This window comes from Chiloscyllium plagiosum, unplaced genomic scaffold, assembly GCF_037043375.1.
Source record: "Chiloscyllium plagiosum isolate Xiang-an unplaced genomic scaffold, Cpla_swu_hap1 HiC_scaffold_3, whole genome shotgun sequence".
Taxonomy (NCBI): Eukaryota; Metazoa; Chordata; class Chondrichthyes; order Orectolobiformes; family Hemiscylliidae; genus Chiloscyllium; species Chiloscyllium plagiosum.
Genome location: NW_028270141.1, coordinates 55,740,350 through 55,762,703, shown reverse-complemented (window position 1 = coordinate 55,762,703; position 22,354 = coordinate 55,740,350). Strand labels below are relative to the sequence as shown.

The 22,354-nt window shown below is 42.0% G+C and overlaps 1 protein-coding gene across 4 annotated transcripts in view; it reads right to left on the bottom strand.

The window, feature by feature from the left end:
- fam135a (family with sequence similarity 135 member A) overlaps window positions 1–22,354 on the bottom strand; it is a 318,933-nt gene that overhangs the window by 212,925 nt on the left and 83,654 nt on the right. For all 4 annotated transcript variants that reach the window (XM_043681723.2, XM_043681738.2, XM_043681746.2 and 1 more), the window contains one exon: window positions 5,517–5,596. In XM_043681723.2, coding sequence (XP_043537658.2) covers window positions 5,517–5,596 — 80 coding nt within the window. The remainder of the gene's footprint in view (window positions 1–5,516; window positions 5,597–22,354) is intronic.

Below are 22,354 nucleotides of genomic sequence, written 5' to 3'. Positions count from 1 at the left end.
CTGGAATATTGAGCAGCCAGTCCTGCCACTCTCTTAACGAAGTCTCTGTAATGGTCACAACATCACAGTCCGTGTACTGATCCAGGCTCTAAGCTCATCTCCCTTCCCTATAATACTCCTTACTCCTGCACGTTGCACTTTGTTTACTCCTTACTGCTGTATGGGGTTAGGAGTGGTGTATAACATTCAAACAATTAACTTCGAAGTGGTAATGAGTACCCATAATTAAGTTTTTTTTACATTTTTTACATATTGATTCTACTTTTGATTTTTCCCTTTAGAAGAAGAATATATCCCTCCCCATTTCTCTCATTCAAGTTTCTCTGTTTTGTTATTTGTCACGAGAGCTCAAATAAGGCAATCATCTAATAACGATACAGTTACAAAAGTAATAGCATTAAACGATAAATGTTGCTAAATTTACTACAACAGCACACTAACATAATGCTGCTAAAGGCAACGTCTCAGTTTGTCCCTCTATCATCTTAAATAAACACTTAGACGTAAAGAAAAGCTTACCTAACTGCATTGTCCTTTAGTTGCACTTGAAAGTAGATTTGAAAGTACCTAACTACAAAAAAATCCAAGACACAAAAAGGATATAACATCCTTGAAGTAAATAATCAAAAAAATCTAGACAGGTCTCAGTTCAATTCCACTCCATGCATCAGTTCATCGAATCATACAATACAGAACAGGCATCTGGACCGATAAAAACTGTTAAATCTACACTAGTTCCAACTTCAAGCACTTGGCCCACAGCCCTCAAAATTATTACATTTCAAGTGCTCATACATGTACTTTTTAAAAATTGGGAGATTTCCTGCCTAAACTACCCTCCCACGCAGTACATTCCAAATTCCCACCACAACATGAGTGAAAACATTTTTTTCCTCAAATCACCTCACCTTTTCCCTTAAAATTGTGCTGTCCTGTTACTGACCCTTCAACCAAGGGTACCATGCCTCTCATATCTTATACACCTCAAACAGATCTTCTCTCAGCCTTCTCTACTCTAAAGAAGGCACCCACAGCTTGCTGTGGTTCTGTTCGCCGAGCTGGAAATTTGTGTTGCAGACGTTTCGTCCCCTGTCTCGGTGACATCCTCAGAGCTTAGGAGCCTCCTGTGAAGCGCTTCTGTGTTGTTTCCTCTGGCATTTATAGTGGTTTGTCTCAGCCGCTTCCGGTTGTCAGTTCCAGCTGTCCGCTGCAGTGGCCGGTATATTGGGTCCAGGTCGATGTGTTTGTTGATAGAATCTGTGGATGAGTGCCATGCCTCGAGGAATTCCCTGGCTGTTCTCTGTTTGGCTTGTCCTATAATAGTAGTGTTATCCCAGTCGAATTCCTGTTGCTTGTCATGAATTCAACTGGGACAACACGACTATTATAGGACAAGCCAAACAGAGAACAGCCAGGGAATTCCTAGAGGCATGGCACTCATCCACAGATTCAATCAATAAGCACATCGACCTGAACCCAATATACCGACCACTACAACGGACAGCTGGAACTGACAACTGGAAGCAGCAGAGACAAACCACTACAAATGCCGGAGGAAAGATCACAGAAGCGCTTCACAGGAGGCTCCCAAGCACTGAGGATGTCACCTAGACAGGGGACGAAACGTCTGCAACTCAAATTCCTAGCTCGGCGAACAGAACCACAACAAGGACAAGTTGATGAAATAGCTAAAATACCATATGGGATACTTGCCTTTATTAGTTGAGGCATATAGTTCACAAACAAAGAGGTTATGTTGCAATTGTACAAAAGAGTATTGTGTGCACTTCTGGAATCCACATTACTGGAGGGATGTGATAGCACTGGACAAAGTGCAGGAAGAGATTGACCAAAATGTTTCTTGGACTGGAGTGTTCCAGTTCTGAAGAGGGATTACACAGACTGAAGTTGTTTTCCTTAGAGCAGAAGAGATTGAGAGGGGTCATATTTATGATGCATAAAATCATGAGGGCATAGACAGGGTAGACAAGAAGAAACATTCTCCTTGGTAGTGGCATCAATGGCAAGGGAGTGTAGATTTTAGGTAAGTGGTAGATGGCTTGCAGGAGATGTGAGGAAAAGCTTTTTCACCTAGAGGATTTTGACTAGCATGTATGCCATGGACCGAGAGCATTTTTTTATGCTGTAGACCTCTGTTACTCTAAGACAGGTCTGTACACTTGACAATTCTATTTTGAACATTCTTACACCGTTCTATTGCAAATTCATCCAGCAGTGGTCGCTCTAGTGTACTTTGGTCAGATCCTGCCATATTAAAACAAAATTATCTTTTTTCGAAACCAAAACCCTTTTTAAAATTTTATTATTCCCCTTTTGCATAACAAACTTAAAATATACAGTGTTGTGGCAGCCATTGCTAATGCTCTCCCACAATCAACTCAAAAACTATCCAGCTTTGTTCCCCAGAATTAGGTCCAGCACTGCCCTACCCATTGTTGGACCGTCTATACACTAAGTTAGGCAGTAGTAAACAAATGGGTAAAACTGTGGCAGCTGAAATTCAACATAAGCAATTTTAAAATATCACAAACAGGTGCAAAAAATAATCAATAAACATATTGGAATACAAAGATGTCGAGGGTATGCAGCAGCTGTACAAAACCCTGTTTAGACTCCATTTGGAGTACTGTGAGCAGATGTGGGCACCACAAATTCGGAAGAATTTATCTTCCTTGGAAGAAGCAGGTTTACAAGAATGGTATCTGGACTTCAGGGGTTAAGTTACATGGAGAGATTGTACAGAGGAACCTCGATTATCCAAATGAGATGGGCGGGCACTATTTAGATCGGATAATTGATTATTCGGTTAATTGATTTCCTCTGGGATTCAGTTCTCTGTGAAGTCTGTTCTCCATTCAGGAGACTAGGCAACAGCACACTGCGTGCGAGCCCCCGCTAACCCCGTCCGCTCCCAACCCTGTCCACCCCAACCCCCGCACGCCCCCAACCATGTGCAACCCACACCCCTGTCCACCCCCAACTACCTCCCGTCCGTCAACCCACCCACCCACCGTCCAACCCCTTCCATGCCCCTGCTCCCCTGACTGTCCAAGACTGTTCTCAGCTACATTTCAGATAATTGAGGTTCCTCTGTACAAGTTAGTCATAGAGTCATAGAGATGTACAGCATGGAAACATACCCTTCAGTCCAACTCGTCTGTGCCGACCAGATATCCCAACCAAATCTAGTCCCACCTGCCAGCACCTGGCCCATATCCCTCCAAACCCTTCCTATTCATATGCCCAACCAGATGCCCTTTAAATGTTGCAATTGTACTAGCCTCCACCACTTCCTCTGGCAACCCATCCCACACATGCACCACCCTCTGCGTGAAAAAGTTGCCCCTTAGGTCTCTTCTTTATCTTTCCCCTCTCACCCTCAACCCAAGCCCTCTAGTTCTGGACTCCCCCACCCCACGGAAAAGACTTTGTCTATTTATCCTATCCATGTCCCTCATGATTTTATAAATCTCCATTAGGTCACCCCTCAGCTTTCGATGCTCCAGGGTAAACAGCCCTAGCCTATTCAACCTCTCCCTATAGTTCAAATCCTCCAACCCTGGCAAAATCCTTGTAAATCTTTTCTGAACCCTTTCAAATTTCACAACATCTTTCCAATAGGAAGGAGACCAGAATTGCATGCAATATTCCAACAGTGGCCTAACCAATGGGCGGCACGGTGGGCGGCACGGTGGCACAGTGGTTAGCACTGCTGCCTCGCAGCGCCAGAGACCCGGGTTCAATTCCCGACTCAGGCGACTGACTGTGTGGAGTTTGCACGTTCTCCCCGTGTCTGCGTGGGTTTCCTCCGGGGGCTCCGGTTTCCTCCCACAGTCCAAAGATGTGCAAGTCAGGTGAATTGGCCATGCTAAATTGCCCGTAGTGTTAGGTAAAGGGGTAAATGTAGGGGTATGGGTGGGTTACGCTTCGGCGGGTCGGTGTGGACTTGTTGGGCCGAAGGGCCTGTTTCCACACTGTAAGTAATCTAATCTAATCTAATCTAATCTAATCAATGTCCCATACAGCCACAACATGACCTCCCAATTCCTGTACTCAATATTCTAACCAAACGCCTTCTTCACTATCCTATCTACCTGCGAACTCCACTTTCAAGGAGCTATGAACCGGCACTCCAAGGTCTCTTTGTTCAGCAACGCTCCCTAAGACCTTACCATTAAGTGTATAAGTCCTGCTATGATTTGCTTTCCCAAAATGCAGCACATCATATTTATCTAAATTAAACTCCACTTCTCAGACCATTGACCCATCACAGAGGGTGGTGGTGGAGGGTTGTTTTTCAGACTAGAGGCCTGTGACCAATGGAGAACCACGAGGATCGATGCTGGGTTCATACTTTGCATCATTTATATAAATGATTTGGATGTGAGCAGAAAACGTATAGTTACTAAGTTTGCAGATGACACCCAAATTGGGGGTGTACTGGACAGCGAAGAAGTTTACCTCAGATTACAATGGGATCTTGATCATAGTGCTGCTTTCTCTAGAATTTACAAGGTTAAGGAGTGGTCTGGTTGAAGTCTTCAAGATATTAAGAGGAAAAGACAGGATAGATAAAGTATTTCCACAGGTTGGGGATTCTAGAACATAGTCTGAGAACTAGTGATAGCCTGTTCAGGAGAAATGTTAAAATGCATTTCTATACACAAAGGGTGATAGATGTTTGGAACTCTTCTTCAAACAGCATAGATGCTGGATCATTGCTAAGTTTAAATCAGAGATAGATATATTTTTGCCAAGTACAGATATAAAGGGATATGGTTCAAAGTTAGGCCACAAATCAGCCATGATGTCAGTGAATTGTGAAACAGGCTGAATGCTCTTTTTCCATTCTTATGTTCCTATCTGTTGACATAAAAAGCTGTCCTGAATATGTTTCAAGAAACTTGTCCCCCCAAAACACTTTATAACTCAACTATTTTAATTCATGTTGAAGTTGAAATCCCCTAGCATAAACACTCCATAATTGTTTTTACATACCTCAGTGAATTTGAAGATTCCATAATCTAGAATGTTGAGCTGCCAATTCGGCCCCTCTCTACATCATGTCTCTGTGACGGTAATCTTGCAATTCCACATGTCAATTCACACCCTTGAATCCTTGGTTTTATCTATAATACTCCTATCATTAAAGTACAGGCCCATCCACCCTCATCTTACTCCCATGAAACCTAACATATCGGAACTGCTTCTGTCTTGGTTTGTTTACCAAAGCATGCCAAGGTCCCTGTTGCACTAACACTGTGTCCCTTCTCCTGCTGAAATAGTTTAAATTCCTCATAACAGCACTAGCAAATCCATCCAGAAGGATGTTGGTCTCACCCTGGTTCAGGTGCAGACAATCCTGCTATTACAAGTCCCAACTTCCCCAGAAATAATCCCAGTAATCCAGGAATCTAAAACCTTCTCTCCTACATTAACTCTTGAGCCACTAATTCAAGTTATTAAATATTCAAGCCACTTTCTATTCCTCCTACCTGTTGGATTCAGCAAACTGGCCTCCATCTTGTGCGGAATTCTGGGAGGCAGCTTCATCGTTGCACGAATCTGGTAAAATCTAAAAAGGAAAATGTACAGATACAATATTAAAAGGACAGTACATGATTCATAGTTGTTGAATGATTCAGACATATTAAAGAAAAATTCTAACTTCAAATACTTCATAATTTCCATTCTGTTAATCCAATGCTCATCGATTTGATGAGAAGAAAAACGCTGTCATGTTTCCTTTAAAAATCAACTCCAACTGATAGGCTTCTCATCCCTAACTCTGGAATACATATTGAATTCCTACCATGTGGAAAGAGGCCATTCAGCTCCCCAATTCTGCACTGACCCTTAGAACAGCCTCCCACCCAGACTGAGCCTCCTACCCTGTCTCCATAATCCTGCATTTATCATGGACCTCTGGACACCTCAGAGCAATTTAGCACTCTCAATCCATCTAACTGGCATACCTTTAGACTGAGAGAAGAAACTGGAGCACCTAGACACAGGGAAATTATGCAAATTCCACACAGACAGTCACCCAATGCTGGAAATGAATCTGGGTCCCTGGTTCTGTGAGACAGCAATGCTAACACTGAGCCATTGTATCACCCTATAGTACAACTATATATAATCACAACATTTTGCATTACAGAGTATCTTAAATAAATAAAGAATCCCAAGATGGTTCACAAGATCACAGAGAAAAGCCAATCAATACAAAGCCAAAAGAACACATTAAGGTGAAAAGAGGCATAGGATTTACAGCATAGAAACAGACCCTTACCCCAAAAGGACTCTGCCAATGTTTATGCTCCACATGCATCTCCACTCATCCTACCTCATCAAAAACTATTACCCAAATCTACTCTTCCTTTCTCCCTTGTACTCTTGGCTTAAAATGCGAAGGATTAAAGAATTAAATTACAAGGGACAGGTTAATGAAAGTACTTCACGAAAGATTATTAACCTGAAACAATAACCCAGTTTCTCCACAGATGTTGCATGAGCTGCTGAGTATTGATCGCATTTTTTTCAACTTTTATTTTTCCAACTGTTGCAATAATATCAGCTAGTTTTTCTTTAAATAAAGAAGATTTTAAAAATGCAATGAGGTGCTTAATTGGAAAAATAAATTCAATAATAGATGAAGAGAAAGTATTTGATTAGGTAGGGCTCAGAACAAGGAGGAAGTTGATTTCAAGTTTGAGATAGGCATGTAAAGGGCTTTTGCCCGAAACGTCAATTTTACTGCTCCTCGGATGCTGCCTGAACTGCTGTGCTCTTCAAGCACCACTAATCCAGAATGTAAATGGCGATGTCAGGAAATACAAGGGTGGAGGGGTGGGGGTGGGCTTGGGAAAACTGCTTTGTTCTCCTTGCGCAGATTAAGATTCAATATATAATGTTCATGATTTGAAAACACTTTTGGTCAATAGGATTGGGAGAAGCCAATTCCTCTGTTAGGGGAATCTTGAACAAGGGCATAAAATCTTATCATTAACGCTGGATGATTCAGAATGATGACAGAAAGATCTTCATCAAACCAAGTGTATTAACAATGTAGAACTGTCTTGTCCAAAAATGTTGATTAAAAATTGATAGATTTTTGTTGGCAAGAGTCATGGAAACAAAATGGATATGTCAAGTTAAGATACAGATCAGCTAAGGCCCAACTGATATGGAACAGGCTGGAGAGGATGAATGGCATGCAACTGTTCATATGTTCCATTAATAGGATTAAGGAAATTATTATCACAGAATCCCTAGTGTAGAAAAAGGCCATTCGGCCTGATGAGTTTGCACTGACTCTCTAAAGAACATCCAACTCTGCCTACTCCATCTCTATAACCCTACATGGGGTTTATACCATGGCTAACTTACCTAACCTACACACTGCTGGGTACTATGGGGCAAATTTTAATATGGTCAATCCACCTACCTGCACATATTTGAACTGTGGGAGGAAACTGGAGCACCCCAGGAAACCCATGCAGACACACAGAAAGCCCAAGGCTAGAACTGAACCCAGGTCCCTTGAGCTGTGAGACAGCAGTGCTAACCACAATTTAAAAAAAACTGCAGATGCTGGAAATCAGAAACAAAATCAGAAATTGCTATAAAAATTCAGCAGATCTGACAGCATCTGTGGAGAGAAAGCAGAGTTAATGTTTCTGGTCCAGTGACCCTTCTTCAGAACCTTAACCATAATGTATTATTTAAATACAAATCTGGGTCTGATTTCCAATGCCTTTCACCTTAGTGTTATCATAGAAAAGCAGAAATGACGCAGCACAGAACTGGGTCATGCACACCATCTTATCCAAGCTGACCCAAAGACCAGATGATCTTTCTAATCCCATTTTCTTTAGGTATATTTGAAAGAGCAGTTAAGAGAAGATGTTTATCAATGTCATTTCAGAGAATTGTTTTTATTCATTCATGGCACATGGGTGTCGCAGGTCACACCAGCATTTGTGACTGCATCTCCAAGAGTCACTTGCAATGCTATGGCTCTGGAGTCGCATGTAAGGTAGACTATGTGAAATTACAGATTTCCCTCAAGGGCAAACTAAATATTCTTTTTACAATCACCAATGGTTATATGATCGCCTTAAAGGTAATATTAATTCCAGATTTTCATTTAATTCAAATGCCACCATTTGCCACGGTGGGATTTGAACTCTCATCCCCGGAACATCAGCCTAAGTTCTGATTTACTAGTCCAGAGATTTATCATTATGTCACTGGTTAATGTTTCAGGTTATGAATAGGCTAGAGACGTGAATTGGAGGAATAGAGGTTACAGACATTTGGATAACTAGAAGAAGTTACACGGTTATAATGTAGGTTAAGAACAAAGAAAAATTTGAACTCAAGGATGAGAATTTTAAATTCAAGCTGTAGGGGGGTCAGGTGCCAATTCAAGCACAACAAGGATGAAAGAATGGAACTCAGCATGAATAACAAGTTAAACAGAGTTTTGGATGAACTTACATTTATGGAAGATTCCAGATTGTAGATAAGCCAGTTCAGCATTGGAATAACAAAATCTGGAGATAGCAAAGGCAAGGAACAGGGTGGCACAGTGGTTAGCACTACTGCCTCGCAGCGCCAGAGACCTGGGTTCAATTCCCGCCTCAGGCGACTGACTGTGTGGAGTTTGCACATTCTCCCCGTGTCTGCGTGGGTTTCCTCCGGGTGCTCCGGTTTCCTCCCACAGTCCAAAAATGTGCAGGTTAGGTGAATTGACCATGCTAAATTGCCCGTAGTGTAAGGAGCATAGGTAAAATGTAGGGGAATGGGTCTGGGTGGGTTGCATGTCGGTGTGGACTTGTTGGGCTGAAGGGCCTGTTCCCACACTGTAAGTAATCTAATCTAGGGCAGGTCAAGAGGGCAGTGCCATGTTGGAGCGGTGAATCTGGGATGAGGTGGGGAGAGGGGAGATTTGGAAACTAGTGAAGTCGATGTTGATGCCGTGTGGTTGTAGGGTCCGGAGGCGTAAGAGGAGGCATTCTTCCTCCATTTAGCAGGTGGCTTTGATTTGACGGTGGAGGAGGCCCAGAATCTACATGTGCTTTTGAAAGTGAGAGGGGGAGTTGAAGCAATTGGCCACAGGGCAGTGGGGTTGTGTGGTGCATGCAAACCAGAGATGTTCCCTGAACCGCTCCATGAGTTGGCGTCCTGTCTCCCCAATGTAGACGAGGCCACATTGAAAACAACGGATATAGTAGATGAGGTGGGTGGATGTGCAGTAGAATCTCCACCGGATTTGAAATAATCCTTTAGGGCCTTGGACAGAGGTGAGGGTGGAGGTGTGGACGCAGGTTTGCAACTCGTGAGCGCCCATTCAGATAATAATCTGTCTTCCTGTTTTTGCCAAAGTGAATAACTTCACCATACCACATCTGCACCATACCACATCTGCCAGAATTTTCCCACTAACCCAACTTGTCCAAATCACAATGAAGCATTTCTGCATCTTCTTCATATCACCCTCCCAACCAGCTTTATACTGTCTGCAAACTTGGAGATATTACATTTAGTTCCCTTACTTAGATCTTTAATATATTTTGTAAATAATTGGGGTCCAAGCACTGATCCCTGCGATATCCCACTAGTCACCAGCTACCACTCAGAAAACGGCCTGTTTATTCCTCCTGTTTCCTGTCTGCTAACAGGTTCACTATCCATGTCAGTACATTCCCCTTAGTCACCTGCTCTAATTTTACGTTAATCTCTTACGTTGGACCTAAGCAAAAGCCTTCTTCAAGTCCAAATGAATTACATCTACGAGCTCCCCCTTCTCAACTCAGTTGTTAAATCCTCAAATATAATCCCAGTACAATTGCCAAGCATGAAGCCCCTTTTATAAATCCATGCTGACTTTGCCCTATCCTGATTTTCCCACTATTAATGTCAAACTAGCAAGTTTATAGTTCCCAACTTTCTTTTTTCTTAAATAATGGGGTTACAATAACAATCCTTCAATCTATTGAAACTGTTCTATCAAATCTTGAAAGGTGAGCACTAATACATCCCGTACATCTACAGCCGTTTCCTTAAGTACTCTAGGATGTACGTTATTTGGGCCTGGAATTTATCAGTCTTTAATCCCAATTACTTCAATACCATTTCCTGCCTAATACTGATTTCCTCCAGCTTCTCCCTCTCACTAGACCCTGCGTTCTCAACATTTTTGGGATTTGATTTGTGCCTGCCTTTGTGAAGACAGAATCAAAATATGCATTTAATTGCAGAGAACAGAATAACAAGGAACAGACCCTTCAGTCCACCATGCCTATGGCGATCATGATGCCATTCGAAACTAAACTCATCTGCCTGCTCATGGTCCATATTCCTCTATTCTCTGCATGTTCATGTGTCTATTTAAATGCCTCTTAAAATTTGCATTCGTATCAGCTTCTATCACCACCTTCAGCTGTGCTTTCCAGGCACCTACCACCTGCTGCATAAGAAACCTTTCTTGCAAATTACCTTTAAACTTTCTCTCACTCACCTTAAACCTAGGTTTCCTAGTATTTGACATTGCCATCCTGGGAAAATGACTCTGATTATCCACCCTACCTACGTCTCTCAATTTTATCTACTTCTATCAGGTTTCCACTCAGCCTCTGATACTCCAGCAAAATCAATTCACATTGTTCTTACAGCAAAAACGGCAACATCCTGGTAAATCTCTTCTGCACCCTTTCCAAAGCCTGCACATCCTCCTTAGAGTGTGGTGAACAGAACTGCACAAAACACTCAATGTGGTCTAACTGAGGTTTTATACTGCAACATGACTGGCTAACTGTCATACTCAATGCCCCGAGTGATGAAGGAAAGCATGCTGTATAGCTTATCACTTACGTTGCAATTTTCATGGAGTTATGGATGTGCACCTTCAAGTTTCTATGTATACTATGCTCCTAAGGATTCTGCCATTTCCTCTTGCATTTCAAAATGCATCAGCTTATACTTATCATGATTAAACTCCATCTTTCATTTCTCCATCTAACTTTCCAACTGATCTCTGTCTTCCATGACCAAACCAATTTTGTAGTGAACTTAGCAACTCAATCCCATGTGACTAGTTTCTGAACCCACCTATAATGAGGAAGCTTGTTAAATGCTTTTGTAAAGCCCATGTAGACAACATCTACTGCCCTACCTTCAACCATCTTCGTCACTTCCTCAAAAATGCTTAATCAAATTTGAGATAAGACCTTCCCTGCATAAAGCAATGCTGACTATCCTTGATAAGTCCATTATTCTCTAAATGCAAGAGAGATTGTCCTGTCCTTAAGAATCTTATCACTGATGTAAGATTCACTGGTCTATAATTTCCTGGATTATCCCTGTTCCCCTTAAACAAAGGAATAACATTGACTATTTTACAATCGCCCTATTATAAGAAAGATGTGGATGCTTTGGAGCAGGTTCAGAGGAGGTTTACCAGGATGCTGCCAAGACTGGAGGGCTTATCTTATGAGGAGAGGTTGACTGAGCTCGGACTTTTTTCATTGGAGAAAAGGAGGATAAGAGGGGACCTAATTGAGGTATACAAGATAGTGAGACGCATAGATAGAGTCGATAGCCAGAGATTATTTCCCAGGGCAGAAATGACTAACATTAGGGGTCATAGTTTTAAGCTGGTTGGAGGAAAGTATAGAGGGGATGTCAGAGGTGGGTTCTTTACACAGAGAGTTGTGAGAGCATGGAATGCGTTGCCAGCAGCAGTTATGGAGGCAGGGTCATTGGGGACATTTAAGAGACTCCTGGACATGCATATGGTCACAGAAATTTGAGGGTGCATACATGAGGATCAGTGGTCGGCACAACATCGTGGGCTGAAGGGCCTGTTCTGTGCTGTACTGTTCTATGTTCTAATATAAAGACCTTTTGTCAAGGCCCCAGCAATTTCCTCTCTTGCCTCCCTCAGCATCTTGGGGTAGATTCCATTACGCCCTGGGGACTTATCAACTTTAATGCTTTTCAAGGCATCCAGTAACACCACCTTCTTAATATCGACATGTTCCACATATCAACATAGTACTCGTGATCTTACCATCATCCATATCCTACCCCTTTATAAATAGTGATATGAAATACTCATTAAGGACCTTACCACATGCACATTCCATGCATAAATTCATTCCTTTGTTCATCAGTGAACTTAATCTTTCTCTAGCTACCCTCTTACACTTAATATATGCATATGCCTTGAGATTCTTCTTAAACCTATTCACCAAGGATATTTCACACCCTCTTTTAGCCATCCTAACTCCTTGTGCTTCTGCTTCCTTTATATTCCTTAACGGCCTCATCTGATTTCAGTTTACTAAACTTTAGACTAAATGTTCATTGTCTTAGCATCCAGTGTTTCAGAATTTTGCCATTCTTATCTTCATCTTCACAGGTACATGGTGGTCCTAAACTCTGATCAACTGGCCTTTGAAAGACTCCCATATCAGATGTGGATTTATCCTCAAACAGCTGTCCCCAATCTAATTTTTGCAGTGCCTGTCTAATACTGCTGTACTTAGCCTTCACTCAATTTAGCACTATCACGCATAGTCTTATCCATAACCATCATAAAATTTATGGAATTATGCTCACTGTTCACAAAACACTTTCCCAGTGAAGCTCTGATAACCTGATCAGGCTCACTTCCCATTACAAGGTCTAGTACAGCCCCTTTCCTTAGTTCAACTATCTGCAAGTAGGAGAACATTTCAGAGAACACCTCTGGGACACCCGGACCAACCAACCCAACCACCCCATGGCTCAACACTTCAACTCCCCCTCCCACTCTACCAAGGACATGCAGGTCCTTGGACTCCTCCATCGCCAGACCATAGCAACATGACAGCTGGAGGAAGAGCGCCTCATCTTCCGCCTAGGAACTCTCCAACCACAAGAGATGAACTCAGATTTCTCCAGTTTCCTCATTTCCCCTCCCCCCACCTTGTCTCAGTCCCAACCCTCGAACTCAGCACCGCCTTTCTAACCTGCAATCTTCTTCCTGACCTCTCTGCCCCCACCCCCACTCCGCCTATCACCCTCACCTTGACCTCCTTCCACCTATCGCATTTCCAACGCTCCTCCCTACCTTTTATCTTAGCCTGCTGGACACACTTTCCTCATTCCTGAAGATGGGCTCATGCCAGAAACGTCGATTCCCCTGCTCCTTGGATGCTGCCTGACCTGCTGCGCTTTTCCAGCAATACATTTTCAGCTCTGATCTCCAGCATCTGCAGTCCTCAGTTTCTCCTCAAAGCCTGCACTTGACCTCACAGCCCCTTTGCAAATGGCCATTCCCAAAATAGCCCTATGCTTAGATACTGCTCCTCCTATTGAGCAGCGAGTTAACTCAAATCCCCTTCTCAGTTGTAATGAGCAAGCTTTCTCCAAAGGTCTTTTTGATCACTTCTTGCTATTGCCCTGTGGCCCATTATAACCTCCCCCATTTCTGAATGTACGTATGTCTTCATTAATTGTTTTCTCTTCATATACCTACAGAATGTTTTGCAGTCAGTTTGCATGTTCACCATAAGCTTACTCCTGAACTTTATTTTCCTCCTCTTGAATTAATTCCTTTGTCCTCCCTTCCTGATATCTAAACTGCTCCCAATTCTCAGATCAGATGCTTTTCTTTGGCCTTTTCCTCAGATTTAGTATAATCCTTATTGTGCAGCATCTTATTCCTTGGTCAGACAAAGTACTCATTCAGCACCTCAGCCATGTGCACCCACTCACCCCCAACTCTGCTCCTTAATCAGCCCACTTCCTTACTAGCTATATGTTTTTATAACTTTTGGATTTCCTTTCTTAGCTAGTATTCTGTTTTCATACTTTCTGCTTCTCTAACCTGCTATTTCGATTCCTGAAGTCATACAACACCAGGTTATAGTCTAACAGATATATTTGAATTCACAGGCTTGTGATTTCAGATAAACCTGTTGGACTATAACCTGGCATTGTGCGACTTTAACTTTGTTCACCCCAATCCAATACTGGCACCTTCACATCATGGTTTTCAATTCCTGTCTGAACTTTGGGTATTCAGTCTGATTGCATTGTGCACTTGAAATCTGTCATAACTATCCTTCTTAAACTTCCTGTTAATCTCCATCTCTTCTGTTATTCAGGAAGCTTTGGATCGGTTTGTCCTACCTTGGTTCTTTGTCTGTGCCAGAACCATCTTTTCTTTAATGGTACCCCATCGCTCACTTAAAGTTTTGCCTGTTAACTTTTAATTCTATTTTATCTGGGCCAGATCCATTCTTAAACTCCTGAAGTTGGCTTCACTCCCTAATTAATTCTTGGTATGGATGATTCCCTTCCTTTACCAGACAAGCTAAACCTTCTGGTAGAATAATGACTGTCTGGTAAGTGCTCTCCTGCTGAAAACTGATCCACTTGACCTACAGTTAAAATCCCCAAGAGGGAGCCAAAAACCACAATAATCAATTAACTCGCAATAGTTCATTTAATGCGACATTTTCTTGGACACACAAACTAGAATCAGTGTGAATTAAATCTGATCGGTGATACTTCCAAGATAAATAAATTTCACTTTCAACAAATATACAACTTAGACAACCATAAGTGTTCTGCATTTGACACATACAGCATTGCTTAGCTACACTGTTCCACCTTGGAGTTCCTGATATTTAACCTGCTCCCAATTCTCAGTTCTTGAGCTTTATTTTGGCCTTTCCCTCAGATCTAGTACAATCCTTAATGTGGAAGACCTTACTCCTTGTCAAAGTACTCATTCAGCACCTCAGCAGCAAGGAACATTAAACTCTTTCCTTCAGGACATGATAATCCTGATACTGTAGCTTTTAAGAGTCCCTCTTCAACCAACCATTAATACCTATTTAACAATATGGCCCTCAGAGAAGCAGAGCTCTTTTATATGCCTGAGATATTTATAATACATTTAAGGATCCAATCCCTTATAGCTCTCATCCATAATTACCTCAAAACTTATAGAATCTACTTTTCTTCTCACTTTCAAAAAGTAAACTGATCCTTTCATATCGTGTTTCCTCACAAATTCTTTGTTTCCTTTTCCATCCCCCTTTACCTTTTCTTTGCTTCTGCATCTATGCTGCTATCTTCCAGCTTGTAGCCTCTCCTTTGTGTGTGAAGCTTTCCACTATGTGGGAATCATGTGTTGGTACAGCTTCCAGGTTAGGGGTTGCCAAGCTCCATGCATTAGTATTTATTTTTCAAGAAAATTACAACTGATGCAAACTCTTTAAATCCACTTTAGACTAATTACAGATGCAATTAACATTTTTGGTCCTTTTTTCATTTGACTGAAAATATACTGCAATAGAAAGCTCTCCTACATACGCTCTAGGAATACTTTATAGTCCAACTATCCCAGTTTATATTCCGATGAAGTCCCTGATGTTCAGGCAGAATATTAGTGTTCGCACTATAATCTGAAATGTTTTAGAAGAGGTACAAGAGGTAACAAACTCTGTAACAAAGTCAGAGAAATAGCTACTCAATCTGTTATAAGGAAGGTGTCAAGATATAGAATACAAATTGCAGATGTAGGATTGTATGAAGCTAAAAGAATCAATGAAGCCTTAAGCTCTAAAACAAAGGAAACCAATAAACGGGGCTAAGAGTTTTCATAAATGCAGGTGGAAAACAGAATTTTGGATTAGGTGTCAAGTTGAAATGGATGTAGTTGGTAAAGTCAAATCAGAAAGTAAGCTTTGAAAATTATTCCACTCAGTGCAATAATGAACAAGGACAGAAATGAACAACATTGCTTAGTCTGAAGCAAGTATTTTTGGTAATAGATATTTAGGTTAAACATGAGATAAGAAGTTGCGGAGAGAGTCAAAGAGCCAAAAAGGTAACAAGGGAATGAAACATTGTAAACAGTCTATTAAACAAAGTTAACTATAAACCGAGCAACGATGGTTTGATTTGATGCAGAGGGTTTATGGTGAATAAATGTTAACTGCCCAAAATTATTGACAACACTTACTGAAACCCTGAGCTACACTGGGCAATGCCAGGATATATTCATAAATAGTGGGTAGCAAAATATTCTCCTAATCAAGGTGATTTTAAACCATGGATGACCTTTTGCAGCCTTCCCTCTCTAATGTAAGCCTAACTTGGTTAATATTCTCCCAGCTTCTTTATGACCAATTTCATTGCCACCATGTAACCTCAAAAACATCTCAGAGCTACAGTATATCCAAGGCTCTTGGATAAGTGATTAAGTGTACTCTTATTTATTACACTATTTTCTACCAATTGCATGGTTTCTGACTCTTTAAACAACTGTAACAGAGAACAGGAACTCAAGAAAGCAATTTTATCTGGACAACAGACTAACAATGCAGGTGCTGCAAATTGGAAATAAAAGAAGAAAATTTGGGAATACTCAGCAAATCAGAAATCATTTATACAGAAAGAAAACAGACTTAGCATTTCAGATTTTTCAATTCTCATCCGATGCACTTTCATCTGTATCATACAGCATATGAATTAGAAGCAAGAGTAAGCCATTCTGCCTCTCAAGCCTGCTCGGTCATAAGGTCTTAGCTAATCTGACTGCAGCTTCACCTCCACTTTTTTTTTCTACACCCTAGTGTTCTTCAACTCCCTTGTTAGACATGAATTTATCTAATTCAGCCTTAAAAATACTCATTGACCCAGCTTCTGCTTTCTAGGGTAGTGTTCCACAGACTCAGGACCTTCTGAGAAAAATCAAAACAGATTACAAATGTGAGTGCAGCACGTTGTGGTTGAAAAGGTAATGTGTGGACAGAGTATACATGAAACATAACTTTTGGGATAGAAATATGAAGCCGTCCATTTGGTTGAGTTATACAACCTGATTTATTCGGACAACTTTCCATTATCAGTGTTGTAGCTGTACAGGAAAAGCTTGGTTAGGGGCAGCAATAGACTCCAACAACACACATTATCATTTGTTAGGGAATAACTCAGAAATACAGATGAATATATATATAAATATTGTCTTTCCATTCTTTTCCATGCACACTAAAGGGCACTCAGTAATAATCACTGAACTGCACTCGAGTGGTCAACATATTTGATACCAAAACAGGCATTCTCCAACTTATTTCCTCTTAACATTAAACATGAATATTGCGGTTTCATTTTAAATTATCAGATTTGACACAGTCATTAGAATGTTATCATGATGGCAGGAGAACTTGAACATGTCAAATGCTATCATACAATATGTGGGAAATCAGAGATATTTCTCATGTTCATGGTGACCACATATCCAGGAAGCATGTTCAGCTGCAGCTCCTGACTGTTCACACAGAATAGCTGGAACTGTGGACAAATCATGGAGCTTCCATAATGCTGAGACATCATGGACAGCATGTTTAGCGAGTTCATCATTCCACAAGTAATGGCTGCACAGGCAGAAACATGTTGGGTGACCACCAGGAAGGCTAGCGTGCATGAGCAGGTAGTGTAGAGATCTCCTGTGGCCATCTCCCTTGCAAACAGATATATTGTGTTAGATACAGTTAGTAGTGGTGGTGGCGGTGGTGGTCGGGGGTGGGAGGGGAGAATAACCTTTCAGGGCAAAGCAGCAACACCTACGTTTGTGGCATCACAGTTGGCTCTGCTAAACAGGAGGGCAGGAAAATGACTTGGACATCTTTAGTGCTAGAGGAGATGATTGCAAGGGGAATTGACAGATGGTTTGGGTGGACATAAACGAGATTCTCAAAAACTCCCTCCCCATGCTGGTGCCAGGTCAGGAATGGTTTACAGCAGCTGCAGGACAGTAATCATGAACAGCCAGTAATCATGGTATGTGTCAGTACCAACAACATGTGTAAAAGAAATTGACATTCTGCAAAGGGAATTCAGAGAGGTGGGTAATACATTAAAGAGGAGGACTACTAAGGTTGCAATCTCCTGACTACTTCCAGCACCATGTGCAACTGAGTATAGGAAACGAAGCTAGTTAGATCAACGTATGGCCAACGGGAGGGACAGCTTTTGATTTTTAGATCATTGTGACAGTTTCTGGGATGGTTGGGACCTGTACAAGTCAGACAGGTTGCCCCTGAATCAGAATGGGTCCAATATCTTTGTTCAAAAGTTTGCTTCCGCTGTTGGGAGGTTTTAAACTATTTTGGAGAATTGTATCCATGTTGATGCAAGGACGTTTTTTTTAGATTACTATAGTGTGGAAACAGGCCCTTGGGCCCAACAAGTCCACACCGACCCTCCGAAGAGCAACCCACCCAGACCCATTTCCCTCTGACTAATGCACCTAACACTACGGGCAATTTAGCATGGCCAATTCACCTAACCTGCACATTTTTGGACTGTGGGAGGAAACCGGAGTACCCGGAGAAAACCCACACAGACACGGGGAGAATGTGCAAACTCCACACAGACAGTTGCCTGAGGTGGGAATTGAACCCGGGTCTCTGGCGCTGTGAGGCAGCAGTGCTACAAGTGCCGCCCACTTGTATGCAGATGAACTTAAAAGTGTTGACAAGCATGTCAAAAAATGTTCTAGTTGGAATCACTGAGACATGGTTGAAGGTCGGTCAGGACTAATAGCTCAATATTCTCAGTTATATTAGTTTCAGGCATGATGGTGGGAGGATCAGGGAGATAAAGGAAAGATGGGCGCATTGCATTATTGATTAAAGAAATCATCAGTGCAACAATGAGGGAGGATGTCTTGGTAGGCTCATCAAATGAGGTAGTCCAGGCAGGGTTTTAAAATTTAAAAAAAAGAGGCGATCACTGCTGAGATTACACTCCAGAATTCCCAACAGTCTGACAGTGATAGAGGAGCATAAATACAGGCAAATAACAGAAAAGTGTGAGGGGAATTGAGTTCAAGTAGTTAGGTATTTCAACTTTGGTAACATTAATTGGGATAGCCTTAGTGTGAAAGGATTCGATGGGGTGGAATTTTTAAAGTGCACCCAGGACAGCTTTTTGTGCAAGGACATAGATAGTCTTGCAAGAGATGGGACAGTGCTAGACCTAACTGTAGGGAATGAAGCCAGTCAAATGGATGTATTATCAGTGAACATTTTGGGGATAGTAACCACAATGATCCCCAAAGAGATCAAGGGATATTGATAGCTTGATAAGAAAAATAAAGAACTATATGTTCAGTGCAGAATATTAAAAATAGGGAAGGCACTTCAGGAGTATGTGTGGAGGGAGATGCTTAAAAGAAAAATTAGGATCCCAAAGAGCAGCCATAAAAATATCTTTGGCATAGGATAATATTAATGGATTAAAAGCAGAGGATTACCAGGGAAAGAGTAAGGCCTATTAGAGACCAATGGAACAGAGATGGGTGAGGTCTTAAATGAACACTTCTCATTTGTATTCAAAAGAGAAAATACATTGTAGCTGGAGATTTCAATTTGGATCATGGTTCAACAGCAAGTTAAAATTTGAGGAGATATTGGATGTTTTGGTGGGCATAAAGGTGCATAAATTCCCAGGGTCTGAAGAGATGTGTCCCAAGCTGTTACGGGAGGTAAAGGAAGAGCTTGCTGGAGTCCTGGCAGGGATATTTAATATTTCGCTGGCCACAGGTGTAGCACTAGATGACTGGAGAATACTGAACGTGGTTCCTTTATTTAAGAAGGATAGCATGGATAGACCAGATAACTACAGATCAGTTAGCCAAACGTTAGTGGTGAGGAAATTATTGAAAAATTCTGAGGGACAGGATTAATCAACACTTGGAAAAGTGGGGATTGATCAGGGACAGTCAGCACGGATTTGTTGGAGGGTGGTCCTGTCGGACTAATTTAACAGATTTTATTTTGAAAAGGCGACCATATTGATGAGGGTAGTGCAGTTCATGTGGTTTATGTGGACTTCAGCAATGTCTTTGACATGGTCCCAAGTGGTCAGGTATCCAAAAACTAAGAGCCCATGGGATCAAAGGTATGTTAGCAAACTAGATCCAAAATTGGCTTCCAATTTCTCCCCACAGTCCAAAGATGTGCAGGTCAGGTGAACTGGCCATGCTAAATTGCCCACAGTGTTAGGTGCATCAGTCAGAGGGAAATGGGTTTGGGTGGGTTTCTTTTCAGAGGGTCGGTGTGGACTGGTTGGGCCAAAGGGCCTGTTTCTACACTGTAGGGAACCTAATCTAAAAACAAAAATAGGAAGCAAATCGTGGATGGTTGTTTTTGTCATTGGAAGCCTGTTACAGCAATGTACCACAAGGATCGGTGCTGGGAATCTTGCTGTTTGTTATGTACATTAAAGACTTGGATGGGAATGTAGATGGTATAATTAGCAAATTTGCAGATGACGTAAAAAACGATGATGGTGTTGATAGTGAGAAGGATGGTCTCAGGCTACAGTCTGGTATTGATCAACTGATAAGTTGGGCAGAGCATGACATATAGAATTTAATCCTGATAAATGAGAAGTGATGCATTTTGCAAAGTCTCATAACGGAAGAATATACACAATGAACAGTAGGTCACCAGGGAGTACTGAGGAACAAAGGGACCTACAGATGACTCCAGACCCACAGTGGTTGACTCTTAACTGTCCTCTGGGCAATTACAGATGGGCAATAAATGCTGCCTGGCCAGTGATATTCTCATCCTCTGAATTAATGAAAAAAGGACCCTGGTGCAGACAAAGAACAAAGAACGGTGTAGAATGGGTACAGGCCCTTCAGCCCACCAAGACTCACCACCGATACACAATGCCTTTCAAAAATAAAAACCTTTTCCTTTATTGGCTCCATATCCCTCCATTCCCTGTCAATTCATATATCTGTCAAGATACCTCTTAAAAGTTGTTGTGGTGTCTGCTTCTACCACCTCCTTTGGCAGCACATTCCTCTATGTGTAAAAAAAACTTGTCTCTCACATCTCCTTTAATCTTATGCCTTTTCACGTTAGACCTATATTCTCTAGTAATTGACATTTCTACCTTGGGAAAAAGACTCTAATTATCCATGCCTCTCATGATTTTGTAGACCTCTCTCAGATCGCGCCTCAGCCTCCGATGTTCAAGTGAAAAGAAACCAAGTTTGCCAATATTCTGGACCAGCTCTGACTCCTCCTTCTCCTTCCTGGATCTCTCCATCTCCATTTTCGGCAACTGACTCAACACTGACATCAACTTCAAACCTAATGGCTCCCTCATCTATCTGGAATACATCACCTCCCAGCCACCCTTCTGTAAAAACGCTATCCCTTACACCCAATTCCTCCAGCTCTGCCACATCTCCTCCCAGGAGGGCCAATTCCAAACAACATCCCAGATGGCCTCCTACTTCAAGGACTGCAATTTCCCCTCCCACATGGTCGACAATGCCCTCCAGTGCATCTCCTCCATTTCTTCCACCTCCGCCCTTCAACCTCACCTCTCCAACCGCAACATGGACAGAACCCCCCGGTCCTCATCTTCCACCTCATCAACCTCTGGATTCAATGCATCATCCTCCACCATTTCCACCACCTACAGTCAGACCACACCACCAGAAACGTCGATTCACCTGCTCCCCGGATGCTGCTTGACCTGCTGTTCTTTTTCAGCACCACACTCTCAACTCTGATCTCCAGCATCTGCAGACTTCACTGTCTCCTTGCTATTACTGAGACTTGGTTGAGGGAAGGGCAAGATTGGCAACTAAATACCCCAGGATATAGACACTTTGGCTAAGATAGACAGGGAGGTAAAAGGGGTGGGAGGGTTGTAATACTGGCCAGAGAGGATGTCACAGCTGTGCTGAAGTAGGGCACTATGGAGGACTCGAGCAGTGAGGCAATATGGGCACAGCTCAGAAATAGGAAAGGTGTGGTAACAATGTTGTGGCTGTACTCAACAGAAAGCATGATTTAGAGGTACAAATATGTACACAGATTATGGAAAGATGGAGGAGCAACAGGGTGGTGGTGTTGGGAGATTTTAATTTTCCCAGCGTTGACTGGGATTCACTTAGTGTTAGAGGTTTATATGGAGCAAAATTTGTAAGGAGCATCAGAAGGGTTTCATAGAGCAATATGTAAATAGTCCAACTTGGGAAGGGGCCATACTGGACCAAATGTTGGAGAATGAGCCCGGCCAGGTGACTGAAGTTTCAGTAGGGGATGACTTTGGAAATAGTGATCACAATTCCGTAAGTTTTAGAATACTCATGGACAAAGACGAGAGTGATCCTAAAGAAAGATTGCTAACTATACCAAAATTCGGCAGGAGCTGGGGAATGTGGATCGGAAGCAGCTGTTTGAGGGTAAATCCACATTTGATACGTGGGAGGCTTTTAATGAGAAGTTGATTA